Here is a 25,666-nt window from a genome sequence, read left to right as displayed (position 1 = left end):
CTTTGCCTTCGGTTTGGCTGGAGTAATCAGGTCCCGCAATAGGCCGTACGTTCTAGCGCCCATTAAGTTTAGCAATATCGATGCCTGTTTCCCCTCCGCTATTTCGTTTGCCTCGAAATATACCTCGACTCTTTCCACATACGTGGTCCAGTCCTCTATTGCATTATCAAAAGCAGTGATACAGCCAGTCTTCGGCATCTTGCAAATCTAAAATGGCGCCTCCCGCGCTTTGCCTTCTTCCCCGATTTAACAAAATGGCGCCTCCCGCGCTTTGCCTTCTTCCCCGCTGTTGTTAGCGCTGCTTTCCATGGTTTCTTGCGCGTTAAATATTGATTCTTTTTCTTTTATTATTTTCCCGTCATGGAGCGGACCCTCTGGGACACTTCCCTCCCTCTTCTTAGGTCCAAACGCTGCCCGGCTTCGAAGCACTGGCCGCGCCCTGTGTGCTCCACCCTCTCTCTCTCTCTGCCTCCCGACTCGCTGCCCGGCCCCGTTGAAAAGCCACCCGATCGAGCTTCAGCCCGCCGCAGCCCAGGAAGGATCAGAGCACTACCTGCCACCAGCCCGATTAGCTGGGAAACCACGGACCGAGGAACCCAGCCTGGCTCTGGACAGTCTCTCCTGCAAGTTTTCAAACCGATGATTGACGGTCGACGCCCGTTTCTCGAGTTTCTTTGGACTCTATTTTTTTTTTTCTTCTGGCTCCGACCTTCAACAACGTCGTCTGAGGTGCTGCCGAGTTGCAGGTAAGTTCGTTTCTTACTCGTCGCCAGTGTTAAGTCCGTGAATGATTGAGACACGGACCACCAGGAGTGAAAACAAACAAATCTTTACTGGTGGAAGTCAATAGCGAAACTAACAGAGGCTCTCTAGCGCCTTTTATACAGGGGTGGTCACTGCCGGTACTGCAGTCTGAGACCAGTTATTCCCTTAAAGGTACATACACAACACAAGGGATATGGAGATAGTGCAGGTAAGTAGAGTTGAGGTCGATGATCAGCCATGATTTTACTGAATGGCAAAGCAGGCTCGAAGGGCCCTATGGCCTACTCTTGCTCTTATTTCTTATGTTCTTAAATTCTATTCCAGCACTTCACTGTATTACACTGTGCAGAGCAGCAATACCAGCCTTCCTGAACTTCCTCACTAATCTCTCCATTGGAGAAGACATCAGGTTTCCAATCAATCACCGTTGCAATGAGAAGTATGAAGTGACATTTAGACGCAGATCCCGGTCAGTCTTAATGTCATGGCTTGGAACTCTGACCAGCCAGAGAGACTGTATGTGACTCACCCTTACTACGATCACCGGGTTCAGTTCCACCGAGATGGCTTTATTGAGCTACAGAATGTCCAACTTGATGACAATGGGGTGTATGAGATACAGATGGACTACCTTGGAAAACAACTGAGGAACAATGACTGGGATCTGTTTAAACTGTGTGTGTTTGGCGAGTACCGAGACCAGTCAGAATACCAACGGCTAACCCCCGGATATAGCAACAGTAGGAGGCCATTCAGCCCCTCCAGACTGTTCTGCAAGTCAATTAGATTATGGCTGATCTACATCTAAACTCCATTTACCCACCTTGGCTCCATATCCCTTGATACCCCACAGTGACAGCTGTGCCTCAGTTGGGAGCACACTCACCTCTGAGGCAGAAGGTTGTGGGTTCAAGTCCCACTCCAGGGACCTGAGCGCACAAAGCTGGGCTGACACTCCAGTGCAGTGCTGAGGGAGTGCTGCACTGTCGAAGGTGCCGTCTTTCGGATACGACGTTAAACCGAGGCCCCGTCTGCTCTCTCAGGTGAACGTAAAAGATCCCATAGCACTATTTTGAAGAAGAGCAGGGGAGTTATCCCTGGTGTCCTTTCCAATATTTGTCCCTCAAACAACATAACAAAAATAGATTATCTGGTCATCATCACATTGCTGTTTGTGGGACCTTGCTGTGTGCAAATTAGCTGCCGCATTTCCCACATTACAACAGTGACAGTACTTCATTGGCTGTAAAGCGCTTTGAGACATCCGGTGGTCGTGAAAGGCGCTATATAAATGCAAGTCTTTCTTTCTCATACCCTGGCTAACAAAAGTCTATCGATCTCTGCCTTTAAAATTTTAATTGACCCACAGCCTTTTGGGAAAGAGTATTCCACATTTCCATTACGCTTTATGTGGGAAGATGATTCCTGATTTCACTGCTAAGTCACACACCATCCTGACTTGGAAGTATATTGTTGTTCCTTCATCATATCTGGGTCAAAATCCTGGAACTCTCTCACTAACAGCACTGTGGGAGTATCTTCACCACACGGACTGCAGCGGTTCAAGAAGGTGGCTCACCAACACCTTCTCAAGGGCAATTTACTGTAGAATGGGCAATAATTGTCAGCCTTGCCACTGACGCCCAAAGTACAAACAATGCTAAAAAAACTCAAAATCTGACCAGAGTTTGCATTTAAAGTGTAAAATAAAGCATCTACTGAAAAGTGTATTCCTCGTCTGTCATATTGTACAAACACCATTCCCCCCAGTGATGTTAAGACTCTGCTTTCCAATGTAATGCAGGTTATATTGAAAGACTCTGGCTGGTTGGTGGTATTAGCAGAGAAACACAAGGTGTTTGAGTGGAGTCATTAACCTGTTTAACAGAAATGGGCTCAATAAGTGTAACAGTACCGTGTGAAATTACACAGAACATGGTACAGGTTAATTAAATGTTATCCATAACCAATTTCTAGGCTGATGTTCCTGAATCTTCACAGAATTGCTGAGATCGGGATTGCCGACAAGAGTCTGAAAACAGTAAAACGCGGAGTAAATGTGGCCACAAAATGAGCAATGAAATGCTTCAAATTTCTGGAATAAAACACCACTCAAATCAACCTCATTGTTTCCACAGATCTGTTTATTCACCCTGTAAAAAGCCAGCGACATGGAAACACCGATAAACGTGTTGTTCATTTGTAGCATTAGCAGATTTATAAAATCTATTTCACTGAAAGAATCCTTCACAAATATTAACTGTTTAATATCGAATGGTGGAAACTCGGCAATAATCCCTCGGAGGAGCTGGGCCCCGGGGCTGACATCCTTGGGCTTGGCCACTCTGTGTCGCTCCCAAAGTAGAGATTAGCCCAGTGCTGGAATAATGCTGTTACAGCAATAATATAAAACACTGCGAGCAGAAACAGGAGTCCTGGTGACCTGACCCTCAAAACTGCCTCCGAACAATTCCCTGCCCAGAATATAATCATGGGAGAGAGCACGGGGCTGGTACAACAGGACTGAGTTACAGACACTTCATTCTGGATCGGGACTGAGTTAGAATCACTTCACTCCGGATCGGGACCGAGTTACAGACACTTCACTCCGGATCGGGACTGAGTTACAGACACTTCACTCCGGATCGGGACTGAGTTACAGACACTTCACTCCGGATCGGGACTGAGTTACAGACACTTCACTCCAGATCGGGACCGAGTTACAGACACTTCACTCCGGATCGGGACCGAGTTACAGACACTTCACTCCGGATCGGGTCCGAGTTACAGACACTTCACTCCGAGTCGGGACTGAGTTACAGACACTTCACTCCGATTGGGTCCGAGTTACAGACACTTCACTCCGGATCGGGTCCGAGTTACAGACACTTCACTCCGGATCGGGACTGAGTTACAGACACTTCACTCCGGGTCGGGACCGAGCTACAGACGCTTCACTCCGGATCGGGTCCGAGTTACAGACACTTCACTCCGGATCGGGACCGAGTTACAGACACTTCACTCTGGATCGGGACCGAGTTACAGACGCTTCACTCCGGATCGGGACCGAGTTACAGACACTTCACTCCGGATCGGGACTGAGTTACAGACACTTCACTCCGGGTCGGGACCGAGTTACAGACACTTCACTCTGGATCGGGACCGAGTTACAGACACTTCACTCCGGGTCGGGACTGAGTTACAGACACTTCACTCCGGATCGGGACCGAGTTACAGACACTTCACTCCGGGTCGGGACTGAGTTACAGACACTTCACTCTGGATCGGGACTGCTAACCTCGCAGATTGATCGGGTAATATCTCCCCAGGAATTCCAGGCTGTGGTCTCTGGAGGGGCAGAGACTCTATTCCAGTCCAGGTTGGGCGGGGATGATAAGTTGCAGGGTGAGGGTGGGAGGGTTATTCAGTGACCCCGGCCCTGCTGGGGTTCCAGTCAAACACTGATTACAAACTGAGTTGCAATTGGGAATGTTTATTACACAGAAACACCCGGGAGGAAATGGATTGAGAAACTGAAATTGGAGGTAAAATGATGGAAACAGACCCATTACTGTCAGTGACCTTTAACCCTGCAGATTGTCAGTGGGGCGGAGTTTTTCCTGTCGTCATTCGATCCCGGACTGAAGATGGGAAAGATTCTCTCAGTGAAAGTGTGGGTGAAAGTGTGGAGATGGTACATGTGGTCCGCATTGTAAAATGACACCTGTCCGCCCTCATAGTCCAGGTACACCCCGATCTTCCGGGGCTCCACACTCGGGGTGAGGTGGGTCCGTGAGAGGGCGGTGAGGGCTAAATAGCCGTATCGGGGTTTCAGCCTCACAACCCAGTGTCCAGTCTCAGGGCTCATGCCGATTTTTCCTTTCCTCTCGGCAGACTCTCGGGCCACTCCCAGAATCCAACGAGTCTTGTCCCCCACCTCCAACTCCAAGTAGTGTCTCCCTGATGTGAATCCCTCCGATCCCAGGACACAGAACCAGTAATCAAACCTCTTCGGGGTGTCAGGGACCAGCTGCCGTTTGTCTCCGAATCTCACACTGGTCCGGTCCTCAGACAGGATGAGCCAGGGATGCGCTGTGTTCGGATCCAGAGTCACAGGCTCTGCAACAAAAATATAAAACTGAGACTGGCACCTGGAGCTCAAACTATCACCGATCAGGAGCAAAAAACCAGAGCAGCATGATCCCAACTCGCAGACCCACATTCACACCCGGTCCAATCCCGGTACGGACCAGCTCAGTATAACTGCAGATCACACAGACCGGACCCAGTCCAATAATCACTTTCTGACCATTTCTCTCGGTCTCTCTCCTGTCTGGGGATCGGCCCATTCAGCCGCTCTGACCCTGAACCCTACCCCGCGAGCAGGAGCAGACCCTCACCCTTCCAAACAGATTGAGAGTCAATGATTGTAGGAAAGGGACAAGTAAAATACTCACACACCAGGGACAGGCTGAGATGATTTTAAACATCTCCATCATATAAACATCCGGCTGTTTACCCTGTTTCCTACAGGTGCTGTGTGACTCTGAATGTTTATCTGTCACTTCCTCCCCCATCATATTTCAGACAGTATCACAGTGTCAAAGCTCAATCCCTACACTGTGACTGCAGTGTGAGCAGGAGTGAACCGAACCTGCAGCTTGGGACTCTGACTATCAGGCACTGAGAGGGGCTCTGTCCATCCAACTCCCTACAGGTAGCTTCAAGCCCAACAGCCTAGGCCGGGAGCAGGGATCTGGGAGCAGGAATCTCACTGAATCTGCCGGGCCCGACCCCCAGCTGGATTGTGTGACCTCAGGCTGTGCCTTTAGAATTGAGAAAGAGATGAATCTTTATATTAATATCAGTGGCATGTGTGTTACAGGGAGAAATAGACAACAGCTCTGTCGGGAATGAGTTACCACCCTGACCCTGTGGCAGAGTCCCCTCTCACTCACTGCAGTATTTATAGACAGACGGTGATTCAGACAGGAATTGTGGTGTATGTGCCTTTAAGAGCCCCAGGTGTGCGTAATGCCGGTAATTGCCACTTGGGCTATATAAGCCTGTGTATTGTGTATATCCTTTCGAGCCCCCCCCCAGACTTGCTTAGTAAATACCTATGAACCAACTCCTGTCTTCAGTGTCTTTATCTACACACGGACACTACAGCTGATGTTTTAATTATTGACAGGGCTCCCCCACGGATGTTAAACACTCTGCACAGACCAGAACCTGAACTTCACAAGATCGAAACCGGCACAGCCCCAGGATCTGAAGTTTCTTACCTGCAAACATCCAAAGCCTTTCCCGCTCTGGAAAACAGATTAAAATAACATCAGTGGTGCCGTCACGTGATAAAGTGTAAATACTGAGCATAAATGGATCACAGAACCGGGCGACACAATGATTGTCATTTATTTACAGTGACCCGGACACCACTGACATATCTCACTGAGAGTTGTGCATCACACAGGATCCACCACACTCAGGACTGTCCACTTCTAGACAGGAGCCTTAAAGGAGCCGGATCCACTCACTGTGAGAAGATGCTTATCTCCGTCAGTAAGACCATTCTGTGGGAACGAGGTCGGACAGTAATTGTGGATCAGGAGGGAGCAGCTCGTGGTGTGTGACCCTGTGTAAAAACCTTCGGGAAAACTTACAGCACAGCTGCTGTTCAGCGGAGACATCACACAGAGCAGATAAATATCACCAGAATTCATCACAATACTTAACCACAGCTGAGATTTTCTCATAACTCTTCTTACCTGAGTCTATTAGCTGCTTCTGTAGATCTGGAAGAGAATAGATTTTCATTAGTAACAACCTCCAGTTTCCTGACTGGTCTCAGTGATTTTCATGGGACTTGGAATAACTTTCATTAATGAGTTAAAGAGAAGAATTAAATTCAGACAGCAGACAGTGTTTGGATGGGACAAAGGAAGACTTGTCTTTATATAGCGAGTGATCACATCACCCTTCTCCACCTCACCTCAACTCATAGGCTGCTTGACTAATCTACTGGAATTTTTTGAAGATGTAACTGGTAAAATATGGCAGGACAGCTCAGCCCTGTGGCATGCTCCTCCTGCGCTATGTGGGAAATCAGGGACACTGACGACCATGTGTGCGGGAAGAATATCCAACTGCAGCTACTGACAGACCGTATTGCGGCGCTGGAGCTGCGAATGGATACATACTGGAGCATTCGCGATGCTGAGGACATCATGGATAGCACATTTAGGGAGTTGGTCACCCTGCAGGTAAAGGCTGCACAGGCAGGAAGGGAATGGGTGACCACCAGGCAGAGTAGTAGGCGCAGGCAGGTAGTGCAGGGGTCCCCTGTGGCCATCCCCCTCTCAAACAGATATACCACTTTGGATATTGTTGAGGGAGATGGCTTATCAGGGAAAGGCAGCAGCAGCCAACTTCCTGGCACCATGGGTGGTTCTGCTGCACAGGACAGGAGGAAAAAGAGTGGGAGAGCTATAGTGATAGGGGATTCTATTGTAAGGGGAATAGATAGGCGTTTCTGCGGCTGCAAACGAGACTCCAGGATGGTATGTTGCCTCCCTGGTGCAAGGGTCAAGGATGTCTCGGGGGTGGCTGCAGGGCATTCTGGAGGGGGAGGGTGAACAACCAGTTGTCGTGGTACATATAGGTACCAACGATATAGGTAAAAAACAGGACGAGGTCCTAAAAGCTGAATATACGGAGTTAGGAGGTAAATTAAAAATAGGACCTCAAAAGGTAGTAATCTCAGGATTTCTACCAGTGCCACATGCTAGTCAGAGTAGAAGTAGAAGGCTATTTCAGATGAATACGTGACTAGAGGAACGGTGCAAGGGGGAGGGATTCAAATTCCTGGGACATTGGAACCGGTTCTGGGGAGGTAGGACCAGTACAAACTAGACGGTTTGCACCTGTGTGGGACCGGGACCGATGTCCTAGGGGGAGTGTTTGCTAGTGCTGTTGGGGAAGGTTTAAACTAAAATGGCAGGGGGTTGGGAACCTGTGCAGGGAGACAGAGGAAAGGGAAGCAAGGATAGAAAGACAGGAAGGAGAAAAGCAAAAGTAGAAGGCAGAGAAATCAAGGTCGTAAATCAAACAGGGCTACAGTAAATAATAATTCTAAAAGGACTAAGAGTGTTAAAAAACAAGCCTGAAGGCTTTGTGTCTTAATGCAAGGAGCATTCATAATAAGGTGGATGAATTAGCTGCGCAAATAGATGTAAACGGATATGATGTAACTGGAATTACGGAGACATGGCTCTAGGGTGACCAAGGCTCGGAATTCAACATCCAGGGGTATTCAATATTCAGAAAGGACAGGCAAAAAGGTAAAGGAGGTGGGGTAGCATTGCTGGTGAAAGAGATTAACACAATAGTAAGGAAGGATATTAGCTCTGATGATGTGGAATCTGTATGGGTAGAGCTGAGAAATACCATGGGGCAGAAAACGTTAGTGGGAGTTGTATATAGACCCCCAAACAGTAATGCTGAGATTGGGGATTGCATTAAACGGGAAATTAGAGACGTGTGCAATAAGGGCACAGCAGTTATCATGGGTGACTTTAATCTACATATAGATTGGGCTAACCAAATTAGTAACAATACTGTGGAGGAGGAATTCCTAGAGTGTATACGGGATGGTTACCTGGACCAAAATGTCGAGGAACCAACTAGCGATCAGGCCATCTTAGACTGGGTATTATGTAATGAGAAAGGATTAATTAGCAATGTTGTTGTGCGAAGCCCCTTGGGGAGGAGTGATCATAATATGATCGAATTCTTCATTAAGATGGAGAGTGAAGTAGTTGACTCAGAGACTAGGGTCCTGAATTTAAATAAAGGAAACTACGATGGTATGAGGCGCGAGTTGACTAGGATGGATTGCGGAATGTTACATAAAGGGTTGACGGTGGATAGGCAATGGCAAACATTTAAAGATCGTATGGATGAACTACAGAATTTGTTCATCCCTGTTTGGCATAAAAAAACAAAAAAGGTGACTCAACCGTGGCTAACAAGGGAAATTAGGGATAGCATAAGATCCAAGGAGAGGACATATAAATTGGCCAGAAAAAGCAACAAACCTGAGGATTGGGAGCAGTTTAGGATTCAGCAAAGGAGGACAAAGGGATTAATTAAGAGGGGAAAAATAGAATACGAGAGTAAGCTTGCAGAGAACATAAAAACTGACTGTAAAAGCTTCTGTAGATATGTGAAGAGAAAAGGATTGGTGAAGTCAAGCGTAGGTCCCTTGCAGTCAGAATCAGGGGAATTTATAAAGGGGAACAAAGAAATGGCTGACCAATTAAATACATACTTTGGTTCTGTCTTCACAAAGGAGGACACAAATAACCTTCCAGAGATGTCGGGGAACATAGGGTCTAATGAGAGGGAATAATTGAATGAAATCAGTATTTGTATGGAAATGGTGTTAGGGAAATTGACGGCATTGAAGGCCGATAAATCCCCAGGGCCTGATAATCTACATCCTAGGGTACTTAAGGAAGTGGCCCTAGGGTAGTTAAGGAAGTGGCCCTAGAAATAGTAGATGCATTGCTGGTCATCTTCCAAAATTATATAGACTCTGGAATAGTTCCCATGGATTGGAGGGTAGCTAATGTAACCCCACTACTTAAAAAAGATGGTAGAGAGAAAACGGGGAATTATAGACCGGTAAGCCCGACATCGGTAGTGGGGAAAATGCTAGAGTCCATTATAAAACATGTAATAGCAGAGCACTTGGAAAACAGTGACTGGATCGGACAAAGTCAACATAGATTTACAAAAGGTAAATCGTGCTTGACTAATCTGGAATTTTTTGAGGATGTAACTGGTAGAATAGATATGGGAGAACCAGTGGATGTGGTGTATTTGGACTTTCAGAAGGCTTTCGATAAGGTCCCGCATAAGAGATTGGCGTGTAAAGTTAAAGCACATGGGATTGGTGGTAAGGTACTGACTTGGATACAGAACTGGTTGGCAGACAGGAAGCAAAGAGTTGGAATAAACGGGTCTATTTCCGAGTGGCAGGCAGTGACTATTGGGGTACCGCAGGGATCGGTGGTAGGACCCCAGCTATTCACAATATATATTAATGATCTAGACGAGGGAACTAGATGTAATATCTCCAAGTTTGCAGACAACACAAAGCTGGATGGGCGTGTGTGCTGTGAGGAGGATGCAGAGAAACTCCAGTATGATTTGGACAGGTAGGGTGATTGGGCAGATGCATGGCAGATGCAGTATAATGTGGATAAATGCGAGGTTATCCACTTTGGTGGCAAAAACAGGAAGACAGATTATCTGAACTGCAATAGATTGGGAAAAGGGGAAGTGCAACAAGACCTGGGTGTCCTTGTGCACCAGTCGCTGAAGGTAAGCATGCAGGTGCAGGAGGCGGTTAAGATGACAAATGGTATGTTGGCCTTCATAGCGAGAGGATTCGAGTACAGGAGCAAAGATGTCTTGCTGCAGTCATACCGGGCCTTGGTGAGACCACACCTTGAGTATTGTGTGCAGTTTTGGTCGCCTTATCTGAGGAAGGATGTTCTTGCCATGGAAGGAGTGCAGCGAAGATTCACCAGACTGATACCTAGGATGGCAGGAATGACATATGAGGAGAGATTGGGCCGATTAGGCTTATATTCGCTAGAGTTTAGAAGAATGAGAGGGGATCTCATTGAAACTTTTAAAATTCTAACAGGACTAGACAGACTGGATGCAGGAAGGATGTTCCCGATGGCGGGGGAGTCCAGAACCAGGGGTCACAGTCTAAGGATAAGGGGTAAGCCATTTAGGACCGAGATGAGGAGGAATTTCTTCACCCAGAGAGTGGTGAACCTGTGGAATTCTCTACCACAGTTGAGGCCAACTTATTAAATATATTCAAGAAGGAGTTAGATATATTTCTTAAGGCTAAAGGGATCAAGGGATATGGGGAGAAAGCAGGGACAGGGTACTAAAGTTGGATGATCAGCCATGATCTAATTAAATGGTGGAGCAGACTCGAGGGGCCGAATGGCCTACTCTTGCTCCTATCTTCTATGTTTCTATGAAAGCCAGCATGGATTTATTAAAAGCAAATAATTTTAACGAACTTGATCAAGTTTTTTGATGAGGTATCAGAGAGGGTCGATGAGGGCAATGCGGTTGACGTGGTGTACATGGACTTCCAAAAGACGTTTGATAAAGCGCCACATAATAGGCTTGCCAAAAAAGTTGAAGCCCATGGAATAAAAGGGACAGTGGCAGCATGGATACAAAATTGGCTAAGTGACAGAAAAGAGAGTGGTGGTGAACGGTTGTTTCTTGGACTGGAGGAAAGTATACAGTGGTGTTCCCCAGGGGTCAGTACTAGGACCACTGCTTTTCTTGATATATATCAATGACTTGGACTTGGGTATACAGTGCACAAGTTCAAAATTTGCAGATGACACAAAACTTGGAAGTAGAATGAACAGTGGAGGATAGTGATAGACTTAAAGATGAAATTTAACGCAGAAATGTGTGAAGTTTTGATAGGAAGAATGAGGAGAGGCAATATAAACTAAACAGTACAATCCTAAAGGGGGTGCATGAACAGAGAGACCTGGGGTTATATGTGCACAAATTGTTGAATGTGGCAGGGCAGATTGAGAAAGCAGTTAAAAAAAAAGGATACAGGATCCTGGGCTTCACAAATAAAGTGTAGAGTACTAAAGCAAGGAAGTTATGATGAACCTTTATAAAACAATGGTTCGGCCTCAACTGGAGTATTGTCTGCAATTCTGGACACCACACTTTAGGAAAGATGTGAAGGTCTTAGAGAGGATGCAGAAAAGATTTACGAGAATGATTCCAGGGATGAGGGACTTCAGTTACATGGATAGACTAGAGAAGCTAGTGTGTGCCGGAAATGTATCCAGCTGCAGCTACTAGCAGACCGCATTGAGGCGCTGGAGCTGTGGATGGATGAGTTTTGGAGCATTCGCAATGCTGAGAGGGTCGTGGATAGCACGTTTAGTGAGTTGCTCACACCGCAGGTAAGGGCTGCACAGGCAGAAGGGAAATGGGTGACCATCAGGCGGAGCAGTAGAAGCAGGCAGGTAGTGCAGGGGACCCCTGTGGCCATCCCCCTCTCAAACAGGTATGCCGATTTGGGTACTGTTGAGGGGGATGACTTACCAGGGGAAGGCAGCAGCAGCCAACTTCCTGGCACCAGGGGTGCTTCTGCTGCTCAGGAAGGGAGGAAAAAGAGTGGGAGAGCAATAGTGGTAGGGGATTCTATCATAAGGGGAACAGATAGGCGTTTCTGTGGCCGTAGATGTGACTCCAGGATGGTTTGTTGCCTCCCTGGTGCCAGGGTCAAGGATGTCACTGAACGGCTGCAGGGCATTCTGAAGGGGGAGGGTGAACAGTCAGAGGTCGTGGTTCACATTGGGACCAACGACATGGGTAGGAAGAGGGATGAGGTCCTGCAGCAAGAATTTAGGGAGCTAGGTAGCAGATTAAAGAGCAGGACCTCAAAGGTTGTAATCTCTGGATTACTCCCGGTGCCAAGTGCTACTGAGTATAGGAATAGGAGGGTAGAGCAGATGAATGCGTGGCTAAAGAGTTGGTGCAGGAGGGAGGGCTTTAGTTTCCTGGATCACTGGGTCTGTTTCTGGGGAAGGTGGGACTTGTACAAGTTGGATGGGTTGCACCTGAACCAGGACGGGACAAATATCCTTGCGGGGAGGTTTGCTAGCACTGTTCGGGGGGGTGGTTAAACTAACTTGGCAGGGGGATGGGATGCAGAGTGGAGCTATAATAGGGGGTGATGTACAGCCAAATATAGAGGGAAAAAACAAGTCAGCTTGGAAGGCAGAGCAAATATGTAACGGCACAAGGGAGTAGGGCAAGGCTGGATGGCATTTATTTTAATGCAAGGAGTCTTGCGAATAAGGTGGATGAACTGAAGGTGTTGATGAACACATGGGAGTATGATATTGATGCTATCACGGAGACATGGTTGAGGGAGGGGCAAGACTGGCAGCTCAATATTCCAGGGTATAGAATCTTCAGGTGAGACAGAGGGGGGGGGGGTAAAAGAGGAGGGGGTGTAGCAATATTAATTAAGGAGTCAATTACTGCTGTAAGGAGGGATGATATATTAACAGGTTCCTCTAATGAGGCCATATGGGTAGAACTTAAAAAAAAGGGGGCAAGCACTTTGCTGGGTGTGTACTATAGGCCCCCAAACAGTCAGGGGGAGATAGAGGAACAGATATGTAGGCAAATCTCAGAGAAATGTGCAAATAATAAGGTAATAATAGTGGGGGATTACAACTTCCCCATTATTAACTGGGATAGTCAGAGTGTGAAAGGCTTAGAGGGTGCAGAATTCTTAAAGTGCATCCAGGAGAGCTTTTTGAGCCAGCATGTAGAAAGTCCTACAAGAGAGGGCGCGGTACTGGACCTAATTCTAGGGAATGTGGCCGGGCACGTGGTAGAAGTGTTAGTATGTGAGCACTTTGGTGACCGTGACCATAAGTCGGTGAGATTTAAGGTAGTCATGGAAAAGGACAGAGATGGACCAGAAATAAAGGTTCTAAATTGGGGGAAGGCCGATTTTAATATGATAAGGCAGGATCTGGCCAAAGTGGACTGGGATCAGCTACTTGTAGGAAAATCTACATCAGAGCAATGGGAGTCTTTCAGAAAGGAAATTGAGAGAGTACAATGGCAACATGTTCCCATAAAGGTCAAGGGTGGGACCAACAAGCCCAGGGAACCTTGGATGTCAAGGGATATATGAGAATGGATTAGGAAAAAAAGGGAGGCTTTTGGCAGATACAAAGGACTAAAGACAGAGGAAGCCCTAGAGAAGTATAAAAAGTGCAGGGGGATACTTAAAAAAGAAATTAGGAGAGCGAGGAGGGGCCATGAAATAACACTGGCGAGCAAAATAAAGGAAAATCCTAAGGTGTTTTATAAGTATATTAAGGGCAAGAGGATAACTAGGGAAAGAGTAGGGCCCATTAGGGACAAAAGTGGCAATCTGTGTGTGGAGCCAGAAGATGTAGGTGGAGTTTTAAATGAATTTTTTGCATCTGTGTTCACTATGGAGAAGGACGATGTGGACATAGAAATCGGGCAGGGGGACTGTGATATACTTGAACGTATTAGCATCGAGAGGGAGGAGGTACTAGCGGTTTTAGCAGGCTTAAAAGTGGATAAATCCCCAGGCCCGGACGAGATGTATCCCAGGCTGCTGTGTGAGGCAAAGGAGGAGATTGCAGGGGCTCTGACACAAATTTTCAAAACCTCTCTGGCCACAGGGGATGTGCCAGAGGACTGGAGAACAGCTAACGTAGTACCATTATTCAAGAAGGGTAGTAGGGATAAACCAGGGAATTACAGGCCAGTGAGCCGAACATCAGTGGTAGGGAAATTATTGGAAAAAATTCTGAGGGACAGAATTAGTCTCCACTTGGAGAGGCAAGGACTAATCAGGGATAGTCAGCATGGCTTTGTCAAGGGAAGATCGTGTCTGACTAATTTGATTGAATTTTGAGAGGGGGTGACTAGGTGTGTGGATGAGGGTAGTGCAGTGGATGTGGTATACGTGGATTTCAGTAAGGCTTTCGCTAAAGTCCCGCATAGGAGACTGGTCAAGAAGGTAAGAGCCCATGGGATCCAGGGTGCCTTGGCACATTGGATCCAAAACTGGCTTAGTGGCAGAAGGTAGAGGGTGATGGTCGAAGGTTGTTTTTGTGACTGGAAGCCTGTGTCCAGTGGGGTACCGCAGGGATCGGTACTGGGTCCCTTGCTGTTTGTGGTCTACATTAATGATTTGGATGTGAATGTAAAAGGTATGATCAGTAAGTTCGCAGATGAGACGAAAATTGGTGGGGTGGTAAATAGCGAGGAGGGTAGCCTCAGTCTGCAGGACGATATAGATGGGTTGGTCAGATGGGCAGAACAGTGGCAAATGGAATTTATCCCTGAAAAGTGTGAGGTGATGCATTTTGGAGGGACTAACAAGGCAAGGGAATACACAATGAATGGTAAGACCCTAGGAAAGACAGAGGATCAGAGGGACCTTGGTGTGCATGTACATAGATCCCTGAAGGCAGCAGAACAGGTGGATAAGGTGGTTAAAAAGGCATATGGAATACTTATATTCTATGCCTCGGCTAATGAAGGCAAGAGCAGGGAGGTTATGATGGAGCTGTACAAAACGCTGGTTAGGCCACAGCTGGAATAGTGTGTGCAGTTCTGGTTGGCACACTATAGGAAGGATGTGATTGCTTTGGAGAGGGTGCAGAGGAGATTCACCAGGATGTTACCTGGGCTGGAGCGCTTCAGCTATGAAGAAAGACTGGACAGGCTGGGGTTGTTTTCCTTGGAGCAGAGAAGGCTGAGGGGGGACCTGATTGAGGTGTACAAAATTATGAGGGGCATAGATAGGGTAGATAGAAAGGAACTTTTTCCCTTAGTAGAGGGGTCAATAACGAGGGGGCATAGTTTCAAGGTAAGGGGCAGGAGGTTTAGAGGGGATTTGAGGAAGAACTTTTTCACCCAGAGGGTGGTTGGAATCTGGAACTCACTGCCTGAAAGGGTGGTAGAGGCAGGAACCCTCACAACATTCAAGAAGCATTTAGATGAGCACTTGAAATGCCATAGCATACAAGGCTACGGACCAAGTGCTGGAAAATGGGATTAGATTAGACAGGGCTTGATGGCCGGTGCGGATGCGATGAGATGAGCCGAAGGGCCTCTTTCTGTGCTGTATAACTCTATGACTCTAAGCTGGGGTTGTTCTCCTTAGAACAGAGAAGGTTGAGAGGAGAGTTGATAGAGGAGTTCAAAATCATGAGGGGTCTAGACAGAGTGGATAGAGAGAAACTGTTCCCACTGATGGAAGGGTCGAGAACCAAAGGGCACAGTTTTAAGGTGATTGGCAGAAGAACCAAAGGCGACATGAGGAAAAACCTTTTTACACAGCGAGTGATTATGATCTGGAATGCACTGCCTGAAAGGGTGGTGGAGGCAGACTCAATCATGGCTTTCAAAAGGGAGTTGGATAAGTACCTGAAGGAAAAAAATTTGCACGGCAACGGGGAAAGGGCGGGGGAGTGGGACTGACTGAAGTGCTCTTGCAGAGAGCCAGCACGGCTTGACGGGCCGAATGGCCTCCTTCTGTGCTGTAACCATTCTATGATTCATCTGCAAGCCCTAGTTTGATTACTTACTACACGACCCCCTCCCAGCCCACCCGACACACTCCAATCCTGCTCCACCTGAAGATTTCTTTTGGGTTTGAGTTGACGTGTGGAATGCCCGCAGGAGACTGAGTAGTCTTCAATAAATGTTTAAATTGAATTGAAATAGCAAACAAAGGAATTACATACGACGCAGTTAACCATTCCTCCAAATATCACTGACAGCAATTTCAGGGCAGTTTCTGTTCATAGCATTTCTAGTGCAGCAAGCATCAGTTTTTCAAAATGATGGAAAACGTGTATCTAAAATGTAACCTGTAGTAATTTCACATGTAAGGATTTTTTCCTGTGTTAGGGGACATGAAGCAGGTAGAGCTGAAGGCATGGCGGATGCAGTATAATGTGGATAAATGCAAGGTTATCCACTTTGGTGGCAAAAACAGTAAGGCAGATTATCTGAATGGTAATAGATTGGGAGAAGGGGAAGTGCAACGAGACCTGGGTGTCCTTGTGCACCAGTCGCTGAAAGTAAGCATGCAGGTGCAGCAGGCGGTTAAGAAGGCAAATGGTATGTTGGCCTTCGTAGCGAGAGGGTTCGAGTACAGGAACAAGGATGTCTTGCTGCAGTTGTACAGGGCCTTGGTGAGACCACACCTTGAGTATTGTGTGCAGTTTTGGTCGCCTTATCTGAGGAAGGAGGTTCTTGCCACGGAGGAAGTGCAGCGAAGATTCACCAGGCTGATACCTGGGATGGCAGGAATGACGTATGAGGAGAGATTGGGTCGATTGGGCTTGTACTCGCTGGAGTTTAGAAGAATGAGAGGGGATCTCATTGAAACTTATAAAATTCTAACAGGACTAGACAGACTAGATGCAGGAAGGATGTTCCCGATGGTCGTGAATTCCAGAACCAGGGGTCACAGTTTAAGGATAAGGGGTAAGCCATTTAGGACAGAGATGAGGAGGAATTTCTTCACCCAGAGAGTGGTGAACCTGTGGAATTCTCTACCACAGAAGGCAGTAGAGGCCAATTCATTAATTATATTCAAGAAGGAGTTAGATATATTTCTTAAGGCTAAAGAGATCAAGGGACATGGGGAGAAGGCAGGGACAGGGTACTGAGTTTGGATGATCAGCCATGATCTCATTGAATGGCAGAGCAGGCTCGAAGGGCCGAATGGCCTACTCCTGCTCCTATCTTCTATGTTTCTATGTATCCAGCACAGAGAGACTGTGAAACTCCACTGGAATATGGAACAGCAATTCAGAGTTCTGCAGCCCAATGCAGGCTGTCCCAATCCCGGATCAGTAAGTGATGGTTTGTACTGTGATGTACTTTAGTGAAATGGAATGCAGTGATATTAAATCACTGTTACTGCGAGATTATAGATCCTCTTATTTCTGTACAATTATAACAAAAATGATTTTCTGTATATTTCAGTGTTTACACAATTCAAAATTTTAAACACTTTTTGTAAGATGTTACCTTTCCATTCTTTCCATGTATAGAAAACACCGTTCCATCGTTCTAACCAGTAGAGAACAGCGGCAATTATTAGAATAGCAGTGAGAAGCGTGAATATCCAGAAAGCCACACTCCATCCTGAAACTCCCATCTCCCGAGGGAAAAACTCATCTGTAAATAAACAAACAAACTTATTTGTTGTAGAACTAAGATACCATTGACATGTCAAACAATAAATCTATCAGACTGATGAATGTGTTCATGTGAATATTTCATACACATGTCATCAACCCTCTGTTGAGGAGGGCTCGTCACTGACCTGCTATCTCAATAATCCCTTCTCTTTCCTCGGAGAGCAATCTGTTCCTTATCAGACAGGAGTAACTTTCCCGAAGATCCTTTGTGATGTTGATGTGACTTTCGATAGTGACAGCTCCGCTGGACTCTGCTGTATTCAGGGTTTGAGACAGTGCAGAAATGTTCAGTCCATCGGTGTATCTCCAGGATACCTCAGGGGCTGGGTACCATCCACTGGATTTACACACAAGACTCCCCCCTCGCTCATGGAATCCTTCAACATGGATCTCAGGTTGACTCCCAGACACTACAAATATGGAAAATAAACTGCATATTATTTTATCCTACCAATACATCTATTGGATAAATATGGTCCATGCAGTGTGTAATTATTGAAAGGGATGGCTCAGGAGAGGCTTTTAATAGGGTTTTCTTCCAGAACGGATCGCTGTTCTTGACCTCTGCCATCAGTTGGTACAGATGTAGGACTGGATCTAAATTGTGATAATTGCAGTGGGACGTTTTTGCTGGTCCTGACCCACAAATTAATAGATTTATTGAATTCCGTTTCAATAACTGTCTTGGAGAGAGGAGGCGGGGGATTTGAACTCTCAACCTCTGGTTACCAGACCAGTACATAAACACCAGGCTACCATATCCAGACAGATTCACTCATCTCTTCGCTGAACAGAATGTTACGGTTTACCAGAGAAAATAATGTTTATTTCAGTGGAATAATCCATTTACTTTCACAATAAACTACAAATTCACGCTCACTGGCAGAAACATTAATCTGTGTGTATTAACAAACTTTTATATTTCAGATTCTGATGTGTGTGACTGGAAGGATGAATAAGGAGAGGCAATTTTTAAAAATGGTACAATTTTCAAGGGGGTACTGAAATAGAGAAACCTGGGGTTCACACACACAAATCCTTGAGGGTTGCAGGACAAGCTGATAAGCCTGTTAAAAACCCATACGGGACCCTTGGCTTTATGATTAGAGGCAGAGAGTACAAAAGCAAGGAAGCTATGCTAATCCTTTATAAAACACTGGTTAGGCATCAGCTGGAAAATTGTGGCCAATTCTGGGCATCACACTTTAGGAAACATGCCAAGGCCTTGGAGCGTGTGCAGAGGAGATTTCCTAGAATGGCACCAGGGATGAGGGACTTCAGTTATGTGGAGAGACTGGAGAAGCTGGGATTGTTCTCCTTAGACCAAAAAAGGTTATGGGGGAGATTTAATCGAGGAGTTCAAAATTATGAAGGTTATTGTTAGAGTAAATCAGGAGAAACTGTTTGCACTGGCTGGTGGGTCAGTAACCAGAGGACACAGATAGAAAGGTAATTGGCAAAATAACAGAGGGGAAATGAGGAGAATTTTATTTTTAAACAGCGAGTTATGATGATCTGAAATGCACTGCCTGAAAGTGCGGTGGAAGCAGATTCAATAGAAACTTTCAAAATGGATTTGGATAAATACTTGAAAAGGAAAAGATTGCAGGGCTGTGGGGAAAGAGTAGAGGAGTGGGATTAATTGGAGAGTTCTTTCAAAGAGCCGGTACAGGCACAATGGGCCGAATGGCCTCCTTCTGTGCTGTATGATTCTATTATTCTATAAAACCAGTTTTCCTGTATTAAAAAAGGTATTTACTCATCTAGCTCAATGCACAAGTGTCAATGTTTCCTGGTTAATCCTAATATTTAGGCCGGAAAACTGCTCCCATGAGGCATCAGCAGATAATGGAGAATGTGAATGATTATATTTGGAATTTGTCTCTTACTACTTTCTCCAGATCATTTGAAGCTTTTTTTGCGAGGCCTCATTTTGATATTGTTGCCAAACAGGTGTGAAGTGCCAAGGCCCAGCCAGGAGGCCTCCACCACGGTATAGAACAGACTAGAGAGGATGAAAATCATGAAGCTGTGACCATAGAAACATAGAAGATAGGAGCAGGAGTAGGCCATTCGGCCCCTCGAGCCTGCTCCGCCATTCAATGAAATCATGGCTGATCATCCAAACTCAGTACCCTGTCCCTGCTTTCTCCGCATATCCCTTGATCCCTTTAGCCTCAAGAAATATATCTAACTCCTTCTTGAATATATTTAATGAATTGGCCTCAACTGCCTTCTGTGGCAGAGAATTCCACAGGTTCACCACTCTCTGGGTGAAGAAATTCCTCCTCATATCTGTCCTAAATGGCCTACCCCTTATCTTTAGACTGTGACACCTGGTTCTGGACTCCCCCGCCATCGGGAATATCCTTCCTGCATCTAGTCTGTCTAGTCCTGTTAGAATTTTATAAGTTCCAATGACATCCCCTCATTCTTCTAAACTCCAGCGAGTATAAGCCCAATCGACCCAATCTCTCCTCATACGTCATTCCTGTCATCCCAGATATCAGTGTGGTGAATCTTGGCTGAACTCCCTCCATGGCAAGAACATCCTTCCTCAGATAAGGCGACCAAAACTGCACACAATACTCAAGGTGTGGTCTCACGAAGGCCCTGTACAACTGCAGCAAGACATCCTTGTTCCTATACTCAAACCATCTCGCTACGAAGGCCAACATGCCATTTGCCTTCTTAACCGCCTGCTGCACCTGCATGCTTACCTTCAGCGACTGGTGCACAAGGACACCCAATTCTCACTGCCCTTCCCCCTTCTCCCAATATATTGCCATTCAGATAATAATCTGCCTTCCTGCTTTTGCCACCAAAGTGGATAACCTCGCATTTATCCACATTATACTGCATCTGCCATGCATCTGCCCAATCACCCAACCTGTCCAAATCATACTGGAGTTTCTCGGCATCCTCCTCACAGCACACACGCCCACCCAGCTTTGTGTTGTCTGCAAACTTGGAGATATTACATCTAGTTCCCTCGTCTAGATCATTAATATATATTGTGAATAGCTGGGGTTCTGGGACCAATCTCTGCGGTACCCCAATAGTCACTGCCTGCCACTCGGAAAAAGACCTGTTTATTCCAACTCATTGCTTCCTGTCTGCCAACCAGTTCTCTATCCAAGTCAGTACCTTGCCCCCAATCCCATGTGCCTTAACTTTACACGCTAATCTCTTATGCGGGACCTTATCAAAAGCCTTCTGAAAGTCCAAATACACCACATCCACTGGTTCTCCCTTATCTATTCTACCAGTTACATCCTCAAAAAATTCCAGTAGATTAGTCAAGCACGATTTACCTTTTGTAAATCCATGTTGACTTTGTCCGATCCTGTCACTGTTTTCCAAGTGCTCTGCTATTACATCTTTTATAATGGACTCTAGCATTTTCCCCACTACCGATGTCAGGCTTACCGGTCTATAATTTCCTGTTTTCTCTCTACCACCTTTTTTGAACAGTGGGGTAACATTAGCTACCCGCCAATCCATGGGAACTGTTCCAGAGTCTATAGAATTTTGGAAGATGATCAGCAATGCATCTACTATTTCTAGGGCCACTTCCCTAAGTACCCTAGGATGTAGATTATTAGGCCTTGGGGATTTATCGGCCTTCAATCCCGTCAATTTCCCTAACACCATTTCCCTACAAATACTGATTTCATTCAGTTCCTCCCTCTCATTAGACCCTATGTTCCCGACATCACTGGGAGGTTATTTGTGTCCTCCTTTGGGGAGGCCACACTTGAGTTTTTAAAAGTCGTAGATTGTAGGAGGAGGAGAAAGCTGAGGGAGGCCAGGAGTTCGACAGCTCTGCAGTCCTGGGAAAGAATGAGTTACAGTCAGACTCAGAGGGTGACTCGGACTCCAACACGGTGAGGATCTGAAACCAGCTCAGGCTAAACACACTTAACCCTCAATGGATTAACAAAGAGATTGAAGTCACCTTATCTAAGGAAGGATGTTCTTGCCATGGAGGGAGTGCAGCGAAGATTCACCAGACTGATGCCTAGGATGGCAGGAATGACGTGTGAGGAGAGATTGGGTCGATTGGGCTTATACTCGCTGGAGTTTAGAAGAATGAGAGGGGATCTCATTGAAACTTATAAAAATCTAACAGACTAGATGCAGGAAGGATGTTCCCGATGGTCGGGGAGTCCAGAACCAGGGGTCACAGTCTAAGGATAACGGGTAATCCATTTAGGACAGAGATGAGGAGGAATTTCTTCTCCCAGAGAGTGGTGAACCTGTGGAATTCTCTACCACAGAAGGCAGTTGAGGCCAATTCATTAAATATATTCAAGAAGGAGTTAGATATATTTCTTAAGGCTAAAGGGATCAAGGGATATGGGGAGAAAGCAGGGACAGGGTACTGAGTTTGGATGATCAGCCATGATCTCATTGAATGGCGGAACAGGCTCGAGGGGCCGAATGGTCTATTCCTGCTCCTATCTTCTATGTTTCTATGAAGTGAAATAAGAGGAGAAATGACTACAAATCCTGCAGGGAGAAAGGAGAAGGGGTTCACTGGGATGAATATAGGAATGTGCAGGAACACGTTAAGCGGGTGATGAGAAGGGCCAGGAGAGGTCTCGGAAAATGCACAGCAGCTGAAGCGAAACATTACAGTAAATAAACCTCAGTCCTACAACAGTGGCAGGAATGTCAGAGAATCGGTGAAAACCATAAATGATTCAAACAGTGTCAGAACTGGGGGCAAGCACAAAATAGGAAATATTCTGAATTATCATTTCCTTGAAGTAATCATAAGCGAAAATGAGCAACATTCTCTCCCACCACCCCCCGAACTAAATGGCTAAAAACAGTAGACTACAAGTCAGAGGAAGCCACGATCAAACTGCACGGTGCTCTGGTCAGAGCCCACCTTGAATAGTGTGTCCAGTTCTGGCCATTGAGAAACAAGGGAGACATTTGAAAACTGGAGGCAGATCGGAGAAGATCCACCAGACTCATCCCCAGTGACGGGAAAAACCTGGGATTTGCACCTGGAAAGGAGGCTTCTGAGAGGGGACCTCGTCGAGGTAGATATAGGTAGTTAAAGGAACGGAAAAGGTAAAGCTGAAATATTACTTGAAATTGCGAGAGTGGGACAAGTGAACACAGGTACAAACTAGTAAAAGGTAAATGTGAGACTGGTAACAGCCAGTTCATCAAACAAAGAGTGATCAACACATGGAATGGACTCTGGACAGAGTGCTGGAGGAGAAAACCCTGGAGAGGTTTAAGAAACAATTGGAGGTCCAATGGAGGAAGTTAGGGTCTTTCTGGTTCAATTAAGATGGGCGCCAAATGGCCATCCTAATCATCTTGTGATCCAGGGAGGAGGAGGAGGGAATCTCAGGCCATGAGATAAAGTGTTGGTCCAGAGTCCCAGTGACACGTTCTACAGTGAATCTACACCCACAGTGAGCACTGTACAGATTGAGATGTAGAAGATCCCCAGTGTTCCCGAGACTGATTGTTCAGAATGAGAGTGAACGGATCGAGCACGGTTTCATTCCCTCCACAATCCAATCACATACGGAACATTAACTCCATGTACTCAAACTGAAGCAGCAATAGCAGTTAAGAATCAATGTTGGTATTCTAAGTTTATAAATTAATTAAAAAGACATTTTACACGGGGATGTAAATTTCTGAATAATTTTTGGTGACTATATTCACAGATTCAGTTCTCTGTATCAATACCTACCGGCTACTGTTAGTTCTGCATCTCCTGCATCTCCCCAGAATCTGGTGTTCACGATGCATCTGTATTTACCCTCATCGGAGTTAAGGACATTACTTAGATGGAGAGAGACATGTCCCTGATCGAATTTGTCCTTAAAGAGCTCAGTCCTTCCATGAAAGTTGCTTGACTTTGCACGACTGCGTCCATTTATAAATAAATACACAGTTTCTCGGGTATCTCCTTTTAACCATTCTAGTTCCATACTCAGAGGGTGAAAGCTCGGTGTGACCCGACAGTTCAGTGTGACGCTACTACCCACGGTCACCAGTACTGGGCTGTCTGCACCGGTCACTTTGAAGTCTCCTGTAACTGAAGAATGAATAGCATTTAAATACTGTCACAGCACACATTATACAGATAATCCAGACTTCCTGCCTTTAACCCAGTCTCTTACCTGCTGCTGTAATCTGAATCTGTAACAATAGGAATGACGCCAGTAAGCGATTCTCCATTGTGGACCCTGTAAATTAGATCAGAGTTACCTGGATCAGCCACCCATTGTTTTCATGCTGCATTATTAACACCCTTTTCATATCACTGACAATAATTCTCATATCTTGATGTGAAAGGAAGAAACAGCTGGATGCTGCAACAGAAAGAAGGCAGGGCTGGTATTCCAGAAAGATAAAGAGAACAGGCTGAAGAACTCTTTACATTCAAACCTGTCTGGGCGGCGAGTAAGATTTCTTTAAAATAACAGCGTGACTCTGATGTTTTATTTCAGTGTGTTGCGTTCTATCCAGTAATCAGTGCTGCTCACTGATCAGAGTAATAAATGAATGACTATAGGAACAATAGGAAGGAGACACTGGCAGAAATGTGTGGGGATCTATCCAGTAATCAGTGCTGCTCTCAGATCAGAGTAATAAATGAATGACTATAGGAACAATAGGAAGGAGACACTGCAGAAATGTGTGGGGATCTATCCAGTAATCAGCGCTGCTCACTGATCAGAGTAATAAATGAATGACTATAGGAACAATAGGAAGGAGACACTGCAGAAATGTGTGGGGATCTATCCAGTAATCAGTGCTGCTCACGTCGAGGGCATCCTGAAACCCATCGTACAGGGAACCCCCAGCTTCTGCCGCGACACTATAGACTTCTTACAGAAACTCAGCACCCACGGACCAGTTGAACCAGGAACACTCCTCGCCATGATGGACGTCTCGGCACTCTACACCAGTATCCCCCACGATGACGGCACCGCTGCGACAGCCTCAGTACTCAACACCAACAACAGCCAATCACCAGACGCCATCCTACAACTCATCCGCTTCATCCTTGACCACAATGTCTTCACCTTCGACAACCAGTTTTTTACCCAAACACACGGAACAGCCATGGGGACCAAATTCGCACCCCAATACGCCAACATCTTCATGCACAAGTTCAAGCAAGACTTCTTTGCTGCACAGGACCTCCAACCAACACTATACACCAGATACATCGACGACATTTTCTTCCTATGGACCCACGGCGAAGAATCACTGAAAAGACTACACGATAACATCAAGTTCCATCCCACCATCAAACTCACCATGGACTACTCCTCAGAATTGGTTTCATTCTTGGACACACGAATATCCATCAAAGATGGACACCTCAGCACTTCACTCTACCGCAAGCCCACGGACAACCTCAGGATGCTCCACTTCTCCAGCTTCCACCCTAACCACGTTAAAGAAGCCATCCCCTATGGACAAGCCCTGCGAATACACAGGATCTGCTCAGACGAGGAGGAACGCGATGGACACCTACAGACGCTGAAAGACGCCCTCGGAAGAACGGGATATGACGCTCGACTCGTCGATCGACAGTTCCGACGGGCCACAGCAAAAAATCGCATAGCCCTCCTCAGAAGACAAACACGGAACACAACCAACAGAGTACCCTTCGTCGTCCAGTACTTCCCCGGAGCAGAGAAACTACACCATGTTCTTCGCAGCCTTCAACATGTCATCGATGACGACGAACACCTCACTAAAGGCCATCCCCACGCCTCCACTAGTCGCCTTCAAACAGCCGCCTAACCTCAAACAGACCATCGTTCGCACCAAATTACCCAGCTTTCAGGAGAACAGCGACCACGACACCACACAACCCTGCCACGACAACCTCTGCAAGACATGCCAGATCATCAACACAGATACCATCATCACACGTGAGGACACCACCCACCAGGTACATGGTACATACTCATGTGGCACGGCCAACATTGTCTACCTCATACATTGCAGGAAAGGATGCCCCGGAGCGTGGTACATCGGCGAGACCA

At 46.2% G+C, this 25,666-nt stretch overlaps 2 protein-coding genes across 5 annotated transcripts in view; one reads left to right on the top strand and one right to left on the bottom strand.

Annotated features, from left to right (window-relative positions):
• Window positions 1-25,666, top strand: part of LOC147096485 (erythroid membrane-associated protein-like) — a 158,746-nt gene that overhangs the window by 84,924 nt on the left and 48,156 nt on the right. Inside the window, exon 8 of one of the 4 annotated variants that reach the window (XM_085975285.1) lies at window positions 17,475-17,684. The exons of 1 other annotated variant lie outside the window; for it this stretch is intronic. In XM_085975285.1, the coding sequence (XP_085831411.1) occupies window positions 17,475-17,497 (23 nt within the window). In that variant the 3' untranslated portion in view covers window positions 17,498-17,684. Of the gene's footprint in view, window positions 1-2,742; window positions 2,887-17,474; window positions 17,685-25,666 lie in introns of those variants that run through there. 2 more of the 4 variants (XM_085975284.1, XM_085975287.1) reach the window with 2 other exon arrangements.
• Window positions 2,883-23,858, bottom strand: LOC147096486 (butyrophilin subfamily 1 member A1-like). Its single transcript, XM_085975288.1, has 7 exons — window positions 23,783-23,858; window positions 23,350-23,697; window positions 17,750-18,034; window positions 17,452-17,601; window positions 6,537-6,563; window positions 6,054-6,080; window positions 2,883-4,884 (listed from the first exon to the last, which is right to left on the bottom strand). The coding sequence occupies exons 1-7, from the start codon at window positions 23,838-23,840 to the stop codon at window positions 4,340-4,342; spliced, it is 1,440 nt and encodes a 479-aa protein (XP_085831414.1). The 5' UTR covers window positions 23,841-23,858; the 3' UTR covers window positions 2,883-4,339.

Source organism: Somniosus microcephalus, unplaced genomic scaffold (genome assembly GCF_052327205.1).
Source record: "Somniosus microcephalus isolate GS21.2 unplaced genomic scaffold, FLI_Smic_1.0 unresolved_chr1, whole genome shotgun sequence".
NCBI classification, from domain to species: Eukaryota; Metazoa; Chordata; class Chondrichthyes; order Squaliformes; family Somniosidae; genus Somniosus; species Somniosus microcephalus.
The sequence above is the reverse complement of the archived record's forward strand: the minus strand, read 5'-3'. Positions and strand labels throughout refer to the sequence as shown.